Source organism: Papio anubis, chromosome 1 (genome assembly GCF_008728515.1).
Source record: "Papio anubis isolate 15944 chromosome 1, Panubis1.0, whole genome shotgun sequence".
NCBI classification, from domain to species: domain Eukaryota; kingdom Metazoa; phylum Chordata; class Mammalia; order Primates; family Cercopithecidae; genus Papio; species Papio anubis.
The window spans coordinates 99,724,896-99,739,472 of record NC_044976.1 but is presented as its reverse complement, the minus strand read 5'-3'; the positions used below and the strand labels follow the sequence as shown (position 1 = coordinate 99,739,472).

General features: G+C 35.4%; 1 protein-coding gene across 2 annotated transcripts in view; it reads left to right on the top strand.

Annotated features, from left to right (window-relative positions):
- DPH5 (diphthamide biosynthesis 5) overlaps nt 1-14,577 on the top strand; it is a 36,311-nt gene that overhangs the window by 9,903 nt on the left and 11,831 nt on the right. For both annotated transcript variants that reach the window (XM_009213815.4, XM_009213814.4), the window contains exons 4-5: nt 1,558-1,666; nt 13,429-13,549. In XM_009213815.4, coding sequence (XP_009212079.1) covers nt 1,558-1,666; nt 13,429-13,549 — 230 coding nt within the window. The remainder of the gene's footprint in view (nt 1-1,557; nt 1,667-13,428; nt 13,550-14,577) is intronic.

The following is a 14,577-nucleotide window of genomic DNA, read 5'->3' as shown; positions in this document are numbered from 1 at the left end:
CTCATTGACAATGCACTTGGTCACCCAAGAGCTCAGGCAGTGTACAAGAAGATTACTGTTGTTTTTATGCCTGCTAACCCAACATCTATTCTACAGCTCATGGATCAAGGAGTAATTTTGACTTTCAAATCTTTTTATTTAAGAAATACATTTTGTGAGGCTATAGCTGCCCTAGATAGTGATTTCTCTGATGAGTCTGGGCAAAGTAAATTGAAAAACTTCCAGAAGGGATTCACCATTCTAGATGTCATTTAAAATACTCATGATTCATGAGAGGAGGTAAAAATATCCACATTATTAGGAGTTTGGGAGAGGTTGATTCCAACCCTCATGAATGACTTTAAGGACTTCAAGACTTCATTGCAGGCAGTAACTGTAGATATGGTAGAAATAGCAAGAGAACTAGAATTAGAAGTGGAGTCTGAAGATACGACAGAATTACTCCAATCTTAGGATAAAACTTGAACAGATGAAGAGTTGCTTTTTAAGGACGGGCAAAGAAAGTGGTGTCATGAGATGAAATCTATTCTTGATGAAGATACTGTGAACATTGCTGAGATGACAACAAAGGATTTAGAATATTACATAAACTTAGTTGATTAGATTACTGGCAGGGTTTGAGAAGATCGGCTCCAATTTTGAAAGAGGTTCTACTGTGGGTAAAATGGTATCACACAACATTGCATGCTACAGAGAAATCTTTCATGAAAGGAAAAGTCAATCAATGCAGCAAATTTCATTGTTTTATTTTAAGAAATTGTCACAGCCACCCCCATCTTCAGCAACCACCACCCTGATCAGTTAGCAGCCATCAACATGGAGGCAAGACCATCCACTAGCAAGAAGATTACGACTCACTGAAGGCTCAGATGATTGTTAGCATTTTTTAGCAATAAAGTATTTTTAAACTAAGATGTGCACATTTTCTGGACATGATGCTATTACACACTTAACAGACTACAGTTTAGTATAAACATAACTTTTATATGTATAAGAAACTAAAATAATTAATGTGGCTGACTATATTTTGATATTTACATTATTGTGGTTATCTTGACCTAAACTTGCAGTATCTTCACGGTATATCTGTATATTCTGCCTTATATTTTAAATACAAAAACAAAGCCTTCAAAATAGAGCAGTGATTCTAGTTGTGCCCTAATTTAGAATTTTAGAGCAGTAATTTTAAGAATTTAAAAGGACTCTGAGACCAAAGAGCTTAAGAATTGCTGCTCAAGAGTTAAGTTGCTGAGCTTATATTTCTTAGATGTCTTTTCAGGTATTTACAGGACAAAGGGCAAGTAAAGGTCCCTTTAAGTAGCTGCCAAGGCTGCTTTCCGAGTGTTATAGTAGCAACTCAACATTTTGAAGGGCATGTTTAGTCTTGCATTTTCTTGCTAAAAAGCTCAGATGAAACCTTTATGCAGGTGTGTAGAAGAATTTGAAGAAATGCAGTGCTCCTATCTCTTTAATTGACATGAACTCAGGAAATATTATAGCTTTACTGTCTTGAAAGTGTTGTTTGCTTTAATCCAATCTAATCTTTTCTCACTACAGGGCTACAACACACAGTGATCTTGTTCTAAGAGCAACAAAGCTGGGAATTCCTTACAGAGTTATTCACAATGCCTCCATAATGAATGCTGTAGGCTGCTGTGGTTTACAGGTAATGCAACAAAGGAGGTTTTTCAGTGGAATTAAACAAAAAGGTTTTATTTTTCCACAAATTGAAAATACATTTATTTGTATTTTATGAATCATAAAACATACTATTATTTGATACTAGACTACTTAGTATATACATATTCTGAATTTTTTAACACTAATTTTTTTATGCTAGGTTTTCCACCTTATTGGAGTAGAATATTTAGATTTAACTAGAAAATTGTTTTAACCTTATATCCAACTTGTACTTACATAAAAAGGAAAATATAAACTAATCCAAATGACTTACTCAGCATTGTCAAGGTCCATGATTTTTCATACAGTATTGTTTTGTGTGCTGTCAAGAGCATTGTGATGCTGCATTTCTTAATAGAATCAGTATAAAAGCTAAACGCCAGGGATGTAGGCTTTTAAACCGGATTTGCAGTTATTGATGTGTAAAGTTAGTCATTTTTGTGTCCAACAGTCTTGGTTCTAAGGGGTTAGAGTGCCCCACAATTGTTTCCAAGATTTACTTCTTAGCTACTGACATTCATTTTCCAAGCTTGGTGTTTGTATTCTGATGTTCACACATGGATAATTCATGACAACTATGACTGCTGCTTGGCTAACAGTGGTTTTAAGACATCATCGATTGTTAAGACATAGTCCTATTTTCAGATATATCGTAACAGGAAAACAACATGCATCTTAGAATCTCTGAAATGAAGTATTCCCCAGTGTGTCTTCCTGAAACGCATAATTTAAAAATAGATACTTTCAAGAAGATATGTTAGCATCAGGCACCAATTCTATGTCTATAGCTTTAGAGGACTATATTTTCTGTATGACTTGGAGAGAATAGTTCAATTTAATTGACTAATACTGGCTTTTTATGTCAAAATGTTGCGTGTGTTTGTGAAGAACTAGAGAAAAAGTATAAATGATTGACCTGACAGTATTCACCACTTGCTCTTAGTTGTTATGTTTAAATTAGCATGGAATTTTGCTATCTTTTTTGCCCACAATGCATACTTTTAAAAAACCTTTCCCATTCAAGTCTTTTTTTACAATTTGAAACCCTTCTGAACATTTCTGTGTTGGAGTAAGTTGAATGCTGTTCATAAAACCATAAAGTGTTAGTGCTACAAAGAATGCTATAGGGATGGAGAAAATGATGCCAAAATATGTTCCCAAGGTCATTCAGGTAGGTGGTAGCATAGATGGAGCTAAAAACTCTTGATCCCTAGTCCAGTATTCTTCCCTTCTGCGGGTGTCCAAGGGAGAGAAATCTTAGTTTCTGTTGCTGGTTGAGCCAATAAAGCCACTTCCTCATCCCTCTTTTCTGCTTATCACTAGAGACAGAAACTAAAAACCAAGGCTTCAGGCTGCTAAAAGCCTAAAACACAACAAAACAGAAAAACAACCACAAAATAAGGCGGATTGGACAAGCTTGTGACAGTGCTGCCTTTTAAGAATTGATAACTGATGGCTGGGCGCGGTGACTCACGCCTGTAATCCCAGCACTTTGGGAGGCCTAGGCGGGTGGATCACCTGAAGTCAGAAGTTCGAGACCAGCCTGGCCAACATGGTGAAACCCCATCTCTACTAAAAATACAAAAATTAGCTAGGCGTGGTGGCAGGCACCTGTAATCCCAGCTTCTGGGGAGGCTGAGGCAGGAGAATCACCCCAGCACGCAAGGCGGAGATTGCAGTGAGCCGAGATGGCACCATTGCACTCCAGCCTGGGCGACAAGAATGAAAACTGCCTCTCAAAAAAAAAAAAGAATTGATAAATGCTAGAAGAAAGAAAAAAAGGAGAGAAATTATCATTTGATAAATAAAGATGTGTAAACCTTAAGCTAATAGAACATACATTTTTATCATATTTCATATAATTTTATGTCTTGTAAAGAAAGTTAACTAGCCCTTTCTCCATCATATTTTGCTCTAAATTATAGCTATTTTACATTTTTTTTTTTGCTTCTTTTTTAAGCATAAAAATAGAACACATCCCTTGTAAATCTGTTTTATAAACTGGTTAAAACTAAACCTGGGTGATCCTGTCCTTCTGATCCTCTACATTGATAGACAAGTAAAGTGTAATTGTTCTTACGTCTAAAATGGGTGAAGGTATTTGAGTGGGAATTTACTGTGAGAATTAGCAGTCTTCATATAAGCACCTATAGTCATATCCATATATAATATATTATTTTTCAAAAAACTTTCTCACAATTGTGTGCGGGATTTCTCTAAACAGCCACACACCATTTTTACCCCAGCTTAGTTTTATTATCTAATCTGAATATGAAACGACTCTTTGTGTGAGAAACAGGAGGTGCCTTTGTAGGTTCTGTCTTATATAGTGATGACATTTCCATGAAGATACACTTCTTGTACCACTGAAATTCATATCAGAAGAGGTAATTACTGATTCATTTTATACAGTTTTCTAATATAAAAAGCATTACAAATCATATGCATAACACTTAAATTTTAAAATAAATGTATAGATATCCTGCATAATGCAAGTACTTTGACAAAGTCTTCTTCCTTATAATAGCTGGCCTTTTTACTATTTGGACTAGTGCTTATGGAAGAAACAATAACCTAAATCTGTGGTTCTCAGACTTTAGTATTTATTAGAATCACCTGGAGGGCTTGTAAGACAGGTTGCTGGGCTTCATCTTCAGACTTTCTGATATAGTAGATCTGGGATGGGGTCTGAGAATTTATGTTTCTAACAAATTCTCAGATGATGCTGAACCTATTGCTACAGGTACCATACTTTGAGAACCACCAACCTAGACAAATTAAAAACTTAGAAAGTGAGAGAACTGTATTATCTTTCATTTGACATGGCAGGATTGGAAGAGTAGGTTTTTAATTCCCAGTATACACTTGTTAAATGTAGGCTGTTGAGGGGTTATCTTGCCATGCTCTCTTGCTCAATTTTTTAAAAGGGAAGTGAGAACCACTGTGAAAAGGCATTCTGTCATCTCCATGAAAGAGCTTTCCATGAGTTCAAAAACAGTCATCAAGTTATTGAACAGAAATATACTTTGGATGTTGTGACAAACCTGAACCATATATGCTTTCTAACGTCTCTGACTTAAAGAGTAGCAGTGTGAAATTTCTAACCTAGAAATAGGCAGACTTTTCCGCTATCAACATATCAACCCCCTTTGACCTATTCTGTTGTTTTTGTTGTTTTCTAAAGAAATAACATGCAGAGTTCAGAATCAGCCACTGAGTATTTGTTCATTACCTTTGTAGTTTTATTAGCCAACAGAAAATTTTTGTTTATCACTATGATGGTAAAAATAGTTGTTTATCTAACACTCCTTCATACACACAGACATTCACATACACAGCCAGTTGATATGCACTTAGAGGCTTGCCATAAAATAAAATTATCTACCACAAACTCCATATTCTTGATGAAAAATTTCCTTGTAAAATAAAAAGTGTATTAGAGGCTTCTAAGTTAGACATCTTTAAAGAGAATAGTGATCCATTCATTCAACAAATACTGTTAACCTACTTATTTTTCTAAGTGCCTTTGGATACAGTAATAAACTTGACCAATAGAGTCCCTGCTCTCAAAGAGCTTCTATTTTAGTGGGCAGAAGAGACAACAACAATAAAATGATAAATATTAGATATTGGTAAGTATAAGAAATTCAAGTAGACTGGAATTTAGAGAGTGACTAAGTCACTACTGAGGTCGGGGAGGTATCTCTAAGAAGGTGACATTTAAGATTAGATATGAATCAAGAAGGAACCAGCATATTCTATACAGAGGGAACAGTCGGTACAAAGGTCCTGAAGTGAGAATGAGCTTGGCTTGTTAAAGGAACCAAGGAAAGGCTGTTGGGCCGTAGCAGGCAAGGGGAAGAGTGACCTGAGGTTGGATAGGTGGACAGGGCTGGATCACTACTCTCATCCAACATTAGGAGTTTAGATGTTATCGTAAGTGACATAGATTGACATTGAAGGGTTTTAAGCAATAGAAATACTTGATCTGATAAATTTTTTAAAACATAATCTTTGGCCAATATGTGAAGATGGAATTACTGCCAGGCAAGATTTGAATTGAGGAAATCAATTAGGAGGCTAATTATAGTCATTTAGAGGAAAGATGATGTTGGCTTGTACTGTATGGAGTATGGCATAAGAGAAGATTTAGAAAGTGAACTTAGGAGCATTTTCTATTAAGAGAATTGAGATTTGGGGAGATGTAGAGAGCCACTTCTGCCTTACTGATAGTCTTAGGAAAGGAATTGGGGTCTTTATGCATCATCTTCACTATCACTGTTATTATGGTTTGTACCCCACAAAAACTTGTCTGTAGGGCTGGACTCTTCTATTACTATTGCTCAATTGGCTTCCTACTTTGGTTGGTTCTGTTAAACTTGTCATTGCTAGAGCAGTTGCCTCCTTTCAGTAAGAGCCCAGTGCCAGTCTTCCTGTGCTTTCAGGACCATAGATTAATCATAGAATTGATTATGTGGAAGAGTAGTATTATGTTTATCTTACTCCTAGACTCTTGAGGGTATGGATGTTGCTTGGAAGGCTCTACTAATGTCTTGGGAAGAGTTAAAGTCATGGGGTAGATATTAAGTACATGTATGTTAAATGAAAGAAGCCAGACATGGAAGGCCATGTATTATTTGATTCTGTTTACATGAAGTGTCCCCAAAAGGCAAATCTGTAGAGACAGAAAGTAATTAATGGTTGTTTGGGGCTGGGCATTACAGGGATTAACTGTGAATGGACATAAGGGGTCTTAGTTGGGTGATGAAAAATGTTCTAAAACTAAGTATGGCAATGGTTGCACAGCATGGTAATTTACGAAAAAGTGTTGAATTATACGCTTGAAAGGGTCATTGTTACGTGAATGATAATGCAGTAAAGTGGTTAAAAAAATGAATTATAAGAAGTTAGCTAGATAGGCAAAAGGGCAGAAGGCATTCCCAACAGAGAGAGAAGTGTAGTTAAAAGAGAGAGTCTTAGAAGCACTTTAGGGAATTTGTAAGGTATTGCAGAAACACACACATACATACGCACATAAATAAATACCAAAGAAACCTTGGCTATCTAGGGAGTCAGTTAACACAAGGCTTAGAATATGTATGTTGAATAAAAACTGACCACATATTGGGTAGAATTGGTAGAGGAAAAATATAATGGAAAAGATTTAGAATTTAACTTCAAATTAAAAGGCCTTCGTTTTACTTCTTGCCTAGGCAGTAACTAAGGCATCATCTTACTTCTCTGGATCTCAGATTTCTTTACCGTAAGGGTATGTGTTGAGGATTGGGAGGGTGACTGGATGAGAGAGCTGGTTTTCAAACCGCACCATGATGTGTGAAGATGCTTTAGGGATTCTGCAGATAATGAAGTAGTGACATAACAACAAATAACAAATATTTAGATCTTCAGGGAGCCCAATTATTATCTTTAACTCTATTGATGTTTTACTTAAGAGTAGTTCATTTAGAAAAAAAGAACTAAATGTACACTAAGTGCCAGTAAAATGTATGAAAATTACTAAACTAGATAAGCTCTAATATCTTACAGATTTGGAAGCCAAAAAGCCAGCGTCTTTACCAACATTTGGGAAAGATTATCTTGACTGAGATACTATTAGGTACTCAAATTTTCATTCAATAAATCTTAGGATTTTTTACATTAAAATAATAGTTATAAACACATATACTTTAAAATCATGTTTTTAAATTCCTAACAGACATTTCTAACACTTGTAATTGTTTAACATTTTTCAGATTTTTCTAATGAAAGAAAAGCCTATTTGTATGTCTAAAGCCAGGCATGTTGGTTGTGTTCAGATGTCGTGGTAATGAAAATTTGCTTAATAAATTGAGGATCAATCTTAATAAATCAGAGATTTTTCTCAATACACAGAAGATAGGAGAATAAAGCCCTTTTCTTGAATTCTTGAGTTTAACATTTCTGCAGAAGCAGCTTAGACATAGTCAGAATTGCTTCCATTTAGCATTGTTCCTGCTTTAGAAGAACCATTTTCCTTGATAATAAATGATTTCTATACTCATAGAAAATTAGGAAGCTATATTGATTATAAAAAGAAAATAAAGCATCCATAGTACCACCACCTAGAGGTATCCACAATTACCAATTTTGGCATATTTCAGTCTTTTTATTCAACACTTAGTATGTGTATATTTACTCAATCTTATAGGCCAAACAAATATTAGAAGAAATTAAAAATTCTGAAATACTTCTTTATATATAATTTTATTATCTTAATCATTTGTGTGATAGAATATATTAGTTCTCTTGTAGAAATTTGGTGACTGAAATGTTTTTAAAACATTTTGAAAGGCAGATAAATGAGACAATTCCATGAAACTAGGTAGCAATGATTTCTAGATAAAAACTGCATTATCAGTTGTGGCTGACTTCAGAGAAAAGGTTGTATAATTTCCTATCATTGTGAAATGTTTCCACTTTCTCTTGCTATTGCATGAGTGACCTTGAGTATTGCCATATGTTCATCTGTTTATATAATGCATTTCTAGTTTGGAAAAATGTATGTTACTTTCTGAAAGTAACAACTCATTTCCTCCCTTTTTTTTTAATACCACAACATTCAGTGTGATAGTCAGCATTGTCAACTTTGTAGTGATTCTTCTTGTTAGTTTTCAGAATCATTAATTGGTTTCATTGTTGTCCAGGGACTAATGTAGTAATGAAAAACTCTAGCTTAATACAAAGAACACCTAGTTTTAGTGTTCTTTGTATTAAGCTAGGTTTTATCATCTAGAGTTCTACATCCTTCTGTGGTCTTAGAAGAAAACAATCTAAGCTCTTTCTATTCTTTTAGTCACTTAGCAACAGTTTTTGACTACCTGCTAAGTCATGAGCATACTTAATTTTTTTTCTTCCTTTTTGTTTCCACTTATTACTGGTTCTAATCATTATTTTTTTTAATAGCCACCTCACCATCATTTTTTTCCTACTTCATAGTTTTCTTTTTAAATTGTAAATCTAATTGTGCCATTCTTCTATTAAAACAATTTTGGTAAATTAATCCCCATCCTATATAGAATGTTCAGTTACTTGTATGTTGTATTAGTCCATTCTCATGCTTCTCATAAAGACATACCCAACACTGGGAAATTGACTTTGAGGTCAATTTTGACTCAATTTTGAGGTTAAATTGACTTTGAGGTCAATAAACTGTGAAGTTTAATTGAGTCACAGTTCAGCATGGCTGGGGAGGCCTCAGAACACTTACAATTATGGCTGTAGGTGAAGCAAACACAGCCTTCTTCACATGACAGCAGCAAGGAGATGTGCAGAGTAAAGAGGGGGGAAGCCCCTTATGAAACCATCAGATCTCGTGAGAACTCAGTATCACGAGAACAGCATGGAGGTAACTGCCCCCCTCTTCACCCTCCCACTACCAGGTCCCTCCCACGACATGTGGGGATTATGGGAACCACAAGATGAGATTTGGGTGGGGGCACACCCAAGCCATGTTATATATGTTTATGATTTTATATTATAAACGCTTTGATTTACTGATTTTCCTGTCTGCCGTTACAGTCTATCACAGTGCCATGCATATAATCAATATGTAACAAGTACTTGCTGAGTTGAATTTCTTATTTATTTTTTTCCCCCAACCCCCTGCCTTCCACCATGGAGTTCGATCTTGTCTTTGAAATTATATGCTCTAAATTGTCATTTTAAAATTTAATTTACAAGTGGCTCTCATTATAAATCCTGTAGCTCTTCTGTCTACATAGTCATTCAACTTTATGTACCTAGTGTGTGGCCATGTGCATACTCTAGTGTCATCAAAAATCAGTGTTACATCAGTGGTAAGCAGATTGTATGTGGGGATAAAAACAACAACAAACAAAACCCAACCCCAAGACCAGTATTCTGTATAGAAGAGAAAACTAATCACTCTTGATTATGTGGTTTTGTGGTACATTTTTTGACAGTTTTGCTGGCTTGGCTTTCTTTCACTTCACAGATTTCACTGATTTAATTTAGGATATAAATATATGATACTTGCAGGGCTTAATAGAGTTTTTAGCAAGTTTAATTTTTCTTAATTTAACAGATTTTTTAACTTAAATACCACAGAAAATATTTTTATTATACAAAATAACAAAAGCATTGAAGTCTAAAATGGAGTTTTACAAAGCATCTATGCTTCTAAAAGGAAAGAAATATTGATGGCTATGAGATGAGTTAGGAGACTGTTAAGGTTATTCAGGCAAGTGACATTGAGGGCTCAAACCATAGTTGTAGGAAAAGAAATGACTAGTCAGCTACATAAATTATACAGCAGAATTTACAGGAATTGGCACTAAATAAGATGTCAGGAATTAGATATATTTTTAGAGAGAAGTCAGGTACAGTTAGCTATTTCTAGGTAATTGCTTAATGCCATTCTAAATATTGCCCAAGACTTCCCACCTCTGTTACTTTGTTCATAGTATCTCATTCTTTCCCCATGTTTGGCTTCTCCAGTCTTAAATCTTAACTGTCTTTCAAGGTGTAGCTTACACCTTGTATTTTCAGAAGATGCCTTCAGATGCCCTCTGAGTGGGGGAAATGCTGAATTCTTATAATGCTTAGAGTCTATAGCATATTTAATAATAATTATTACTACCTGCTATTGTCTTTCTTGTGCATCTTCTGACTAGATTGTGCCTTATGCCTAATAAGTGGATGTTTTCAGTTGAGTTTTTTTGGTTTTTGTCTTAGATAAAACATAATCCAATATAAGTTAGGTAAACTGCTTTCTCCATAAGTTACTCCAGGTTAAAATTTAAAAAGGCCTGTGTTTACCTACTGTTTCTTATAAAACAGCTGTTTCTGTAGTCTTTAAATTTAGATTTGCAGATAATGTTTTGGAGGAAAAGTGATTACAGCACAAAGGTTTATATTAGTATTATAGGATGGCTCAATACTTAGGCTTCTGCAATCTCAGTTCTCATCACTGTGTGATTTTGCTCTAGTATAGTTCACTGGTGAGCCCTTGGATTGTGAAACACAAAGAACTGGTTCTTTTGTTCTTTGAGGTATTGACATATGGTGAAATTGTTTGCATAATATTCCAGGATTCACTGAAGAAGTTTGCACCACAGCTATAGGAGTGGTTTCAGTTTATAAATCAGGGTCCTGGAGAGCAGTGCTTGTGTGAGGTTTTCTTTAATCTCTCAAATTAGACAATTCAAAGACACTGCTACACAAAATGCTTTAGATAGTGTTTATATGTGACTTGCATCTCAGTTCTTTCTTAAGTGGTCTATTACTTTCTTTTTGAATTAAGAACTTATTTCCTTCCATGACTGTATTCCCATGACTCTTAAAGTATTTAAGACTCATTTAAAGTATGTATTATTGCATATATAATTTTTTAACAATTTTACCTTGAAGTTTTTTTATGGAATAATACTAATATTTCATAATTTGATCAGAGATGTGAAAAATCCTTTTTAGAATGTGAACAGTTGAACTTGTCAGAATGAAATCATAAATGTAGTTTCAAATATTTAATAATATTTTTGAGCTTACTCCAATAAGAAAAGCAGTTGGATTATAGCAGGGCACAGCATTTTAGAACATCATCATTATTAAAACATCATCATTATTATATCATCAAATTCCTAACACTGAGACTTTTCCATGTGCAAGGCACTACTAGGCACTCTGCATACTTTGTGTCATTCAACCCTAAAAAACCACATTTTTATGTTTACAGTTATTATACCCATTTTGTAGAAGGGTTCCTCCCAAGGCTTGGGAACATTACTTGACTTGTCCGTGATTAATCATAATAAGAACCAGTGCCATGACTGCAGAGCCTTTCCCTGCTGTATGAGACATGAGCAAGACTGCACAATCCATGAGAGCCGGAGCTATGTTTTGCCTGTCATTTTAAACCTGTGACTAGCATAATACCTGGTACATAGTAGATGATCTGTAACAAGTATATGTTGGCTAAGTTTGCCTCTCATCACCTAATAATAATAATGGAACCTCTCAGCAGGGCCCGGACCATTCCTGGTGGCTTGGCACAGAGTGAACATATTCCTGGCATTCCACATTGGAACCAGAAATACATTTGTTACAGAGAAACCTTGTCACATGTGGCAGGAAGTTTCATGACTGAATATTTGGAGTTACATGGGTCTTGGTACGTCTTGGTACACTGACCTGTGAATTCGATTGCTACTGAATAGCATAACTTCTATGAGAGAATACGTTTTTAGGCAGCTTTCAAATGGACTTTGGAGTAAAGCTTGTTGGTAGGTAAGATGTAGACTGTGGCCTATGAGGAACATGATGAGCCTTCCCTTTAGAACTCAAAGTCACCATTATGAGTATTGATTATAGTTTATAGGACCTCATTATGTAAAAACTGAGAAACGTCGAGCTGCTCTAGGGAATTAAGGATGAAGCACCTGAATGCCCCACTTTCTCTGTTTCCTTCCTGCCTGTCTTCCCCTCATCTCTTGAGGAGCCTCTGAAACTGATTTGACAAGCCTTAGGCTACTGGAAGCAGAGGATGACTAATCCTTGCTGCAGACCAGTTTCTGCATTTTTAAATGAAGAACCCAAGGCTGAGAAAAGTGACTTCCTGAAGTCACACGGCTATTTCAGGCACACAGTTAATTTGTGGCAGAGGACTAGATGGGACTTTCAGAGTCTAGTGCTTACTAGTTCTATTATAAATTATTTCAAGTACTATTTAAATTGAATAATGAAATCTTTATACAACTTTAGTATTCTGTTTTATATTAAGTCTTTGAAAATAAATATCCTTTGCTCAGTGCTGAGATAAGAACTAATATTAACCTATTGTTTCACAGTTTGAATAACTTTTTACATGTAATATGATCCTCACAACGTGAGGAGTAGGAAGAACAGAATTTTATCACTATTCCTATTTTAGAGATAAAGTCTTAGGGTAATATCACACACCCAACAAGTTGCAGAGCCAGAATTCAAAAGTAGATTTTCTCAGCGTAAGATTTGAAATTGGACTTACTTAAGTGAACTAGTTCAGCCAGTCTGGATCAGAGAAGCAAGCTTCTTGGTTGTAGTGATGGTGAAGTGGGGTAGGCCACATGAGGGTTAAAGAGGAGGTTTGGAAAAAGGCTCTCACCCCTGAACTCTGTAGTGAAGGAACAAATAGAATCTTGCCAAATTAAGGGACTGTAGGTTTGGAACAATGGCAGGAGTGAGTATATACTTGGTTTTATTGAGATAGTGTGATGAAAAGGAGCATTCCCTCAGACTAGATTTAAGTATTTGTTTTTATATTAGTTAGCTATATGACTAGCTAAGTCAGTTGATCTTTCTAAGCCTTGATGGTCTCATCTGTAAAATGAGAACAATATTAACTTTGTGAACCCTGCTCTGATTGCTCAGAACTCTTTTTTTTTTTTTTTCTCCTGGGTTCTTTGCATTTCAGTATTTTTAGTAACACTATATAGCTAAATTATGAAATTGTTATACATGTTCCTATACAGAATGCAGAAATACTAGAAACTTATTACTGAAATTTACCTACTACTGGTGTCAGAAAGACACCAGTTACCATGAACCAAAGAGAAGTTCCTGTTATCTTTTTTGGTGACAGATTTGATCCCCAACCCATTTCAAGTTGGGTTTTCATGTTTTATTTTGGTTGGAAAATGATTAAATTCTCTCCTTATCTATGAAATAGTAGCGAATTGTTCCATCATTAATTAATGTGCTTTTTTTTTCTAGTTATATAAGTTTGGAGAGACAGTTTCTATTGTTTTTTGGACAGACACTTGGAGACCAGAAAGCTTCTTTGACAAAGTGAAGAAGAACAGACAAAATGGCATGCACACATTATGTTTACTAGGTAAGGGTTTGGGAATTTCCTTGAAGTAACAATATGGAACTATCATATTTTTCTTTTTTTTGATTTTGTGTTAAGGTAAAAACTGTTGTATGGATAATTAGCTAGAGGTAAGAAAAGACACAGTCTAGCCATTCTATGCAGACCACACTCTTTCCTACACTCTTAGAGACATGCATCTTCTGCTTCAGGTGCCACGTGGTTATTTCTGCATACACACCATAGTTATGCTGCTCCCTCTTATGCCCTAGTAGATCCTCTCCAGTATTCCATATCTTACTCATTTGTCCATCAAGGATTTACTGCAATCCAATAGACATGCACTGAGCAAGTCTTACCAAGGACCATCCTGCACCTTCCTAGGGAGGTTCTTTGAATACTGCAGTCTTGATGCGATCAGATTCACAATGATAGATCTAAAAGAGACTCTGGAGATCATCTTACTGAAGCCTGTTTTACAGATGAAGTTGAGGCCCAGAATATTGAATTATTTCCCCAATGTCACCTAGTTAGTTGGTGGCAGAACTGGGAGAATCAGATAGCCTTTTAATAATAGCTCATTTCACTGTACCATCTTGCTCAAATCCCATTTCCTGTTTCGTGTGGAAAGAGCTGGCTGGGATCACTGTCTTTGTTTACCCAGATAATAGTACTGAGATTCAGAAAGGCATGGTGTTTTCTTTCTAGCAGAGGCACTGAAATTTTACTGACTCATCTTTGCTAATCAGCCCCTATTTTAGTAGCATATGTTGTAGAAAGAAATACTGGTATCAAAGACTTAATCTGTGACTGAACAGAACACAGCTAACTGACATTTTTGATAACTTTGAAATGATACTTCTACTTGGAATCAGAAGACAAAATCCCAGTGCTACTACTTACTAGCTAGAGAATACTGTAAACATTCCTTAGCCTTCATATTTATCAAAGAGGAATAATTCCTCCTCCTTCATGGAGTTGTATAGAGCAGTACTTCTCAAACTATTTGTGGTAAAGAACCATGGATGGGTTGTTTAAAACATATGTTTGAT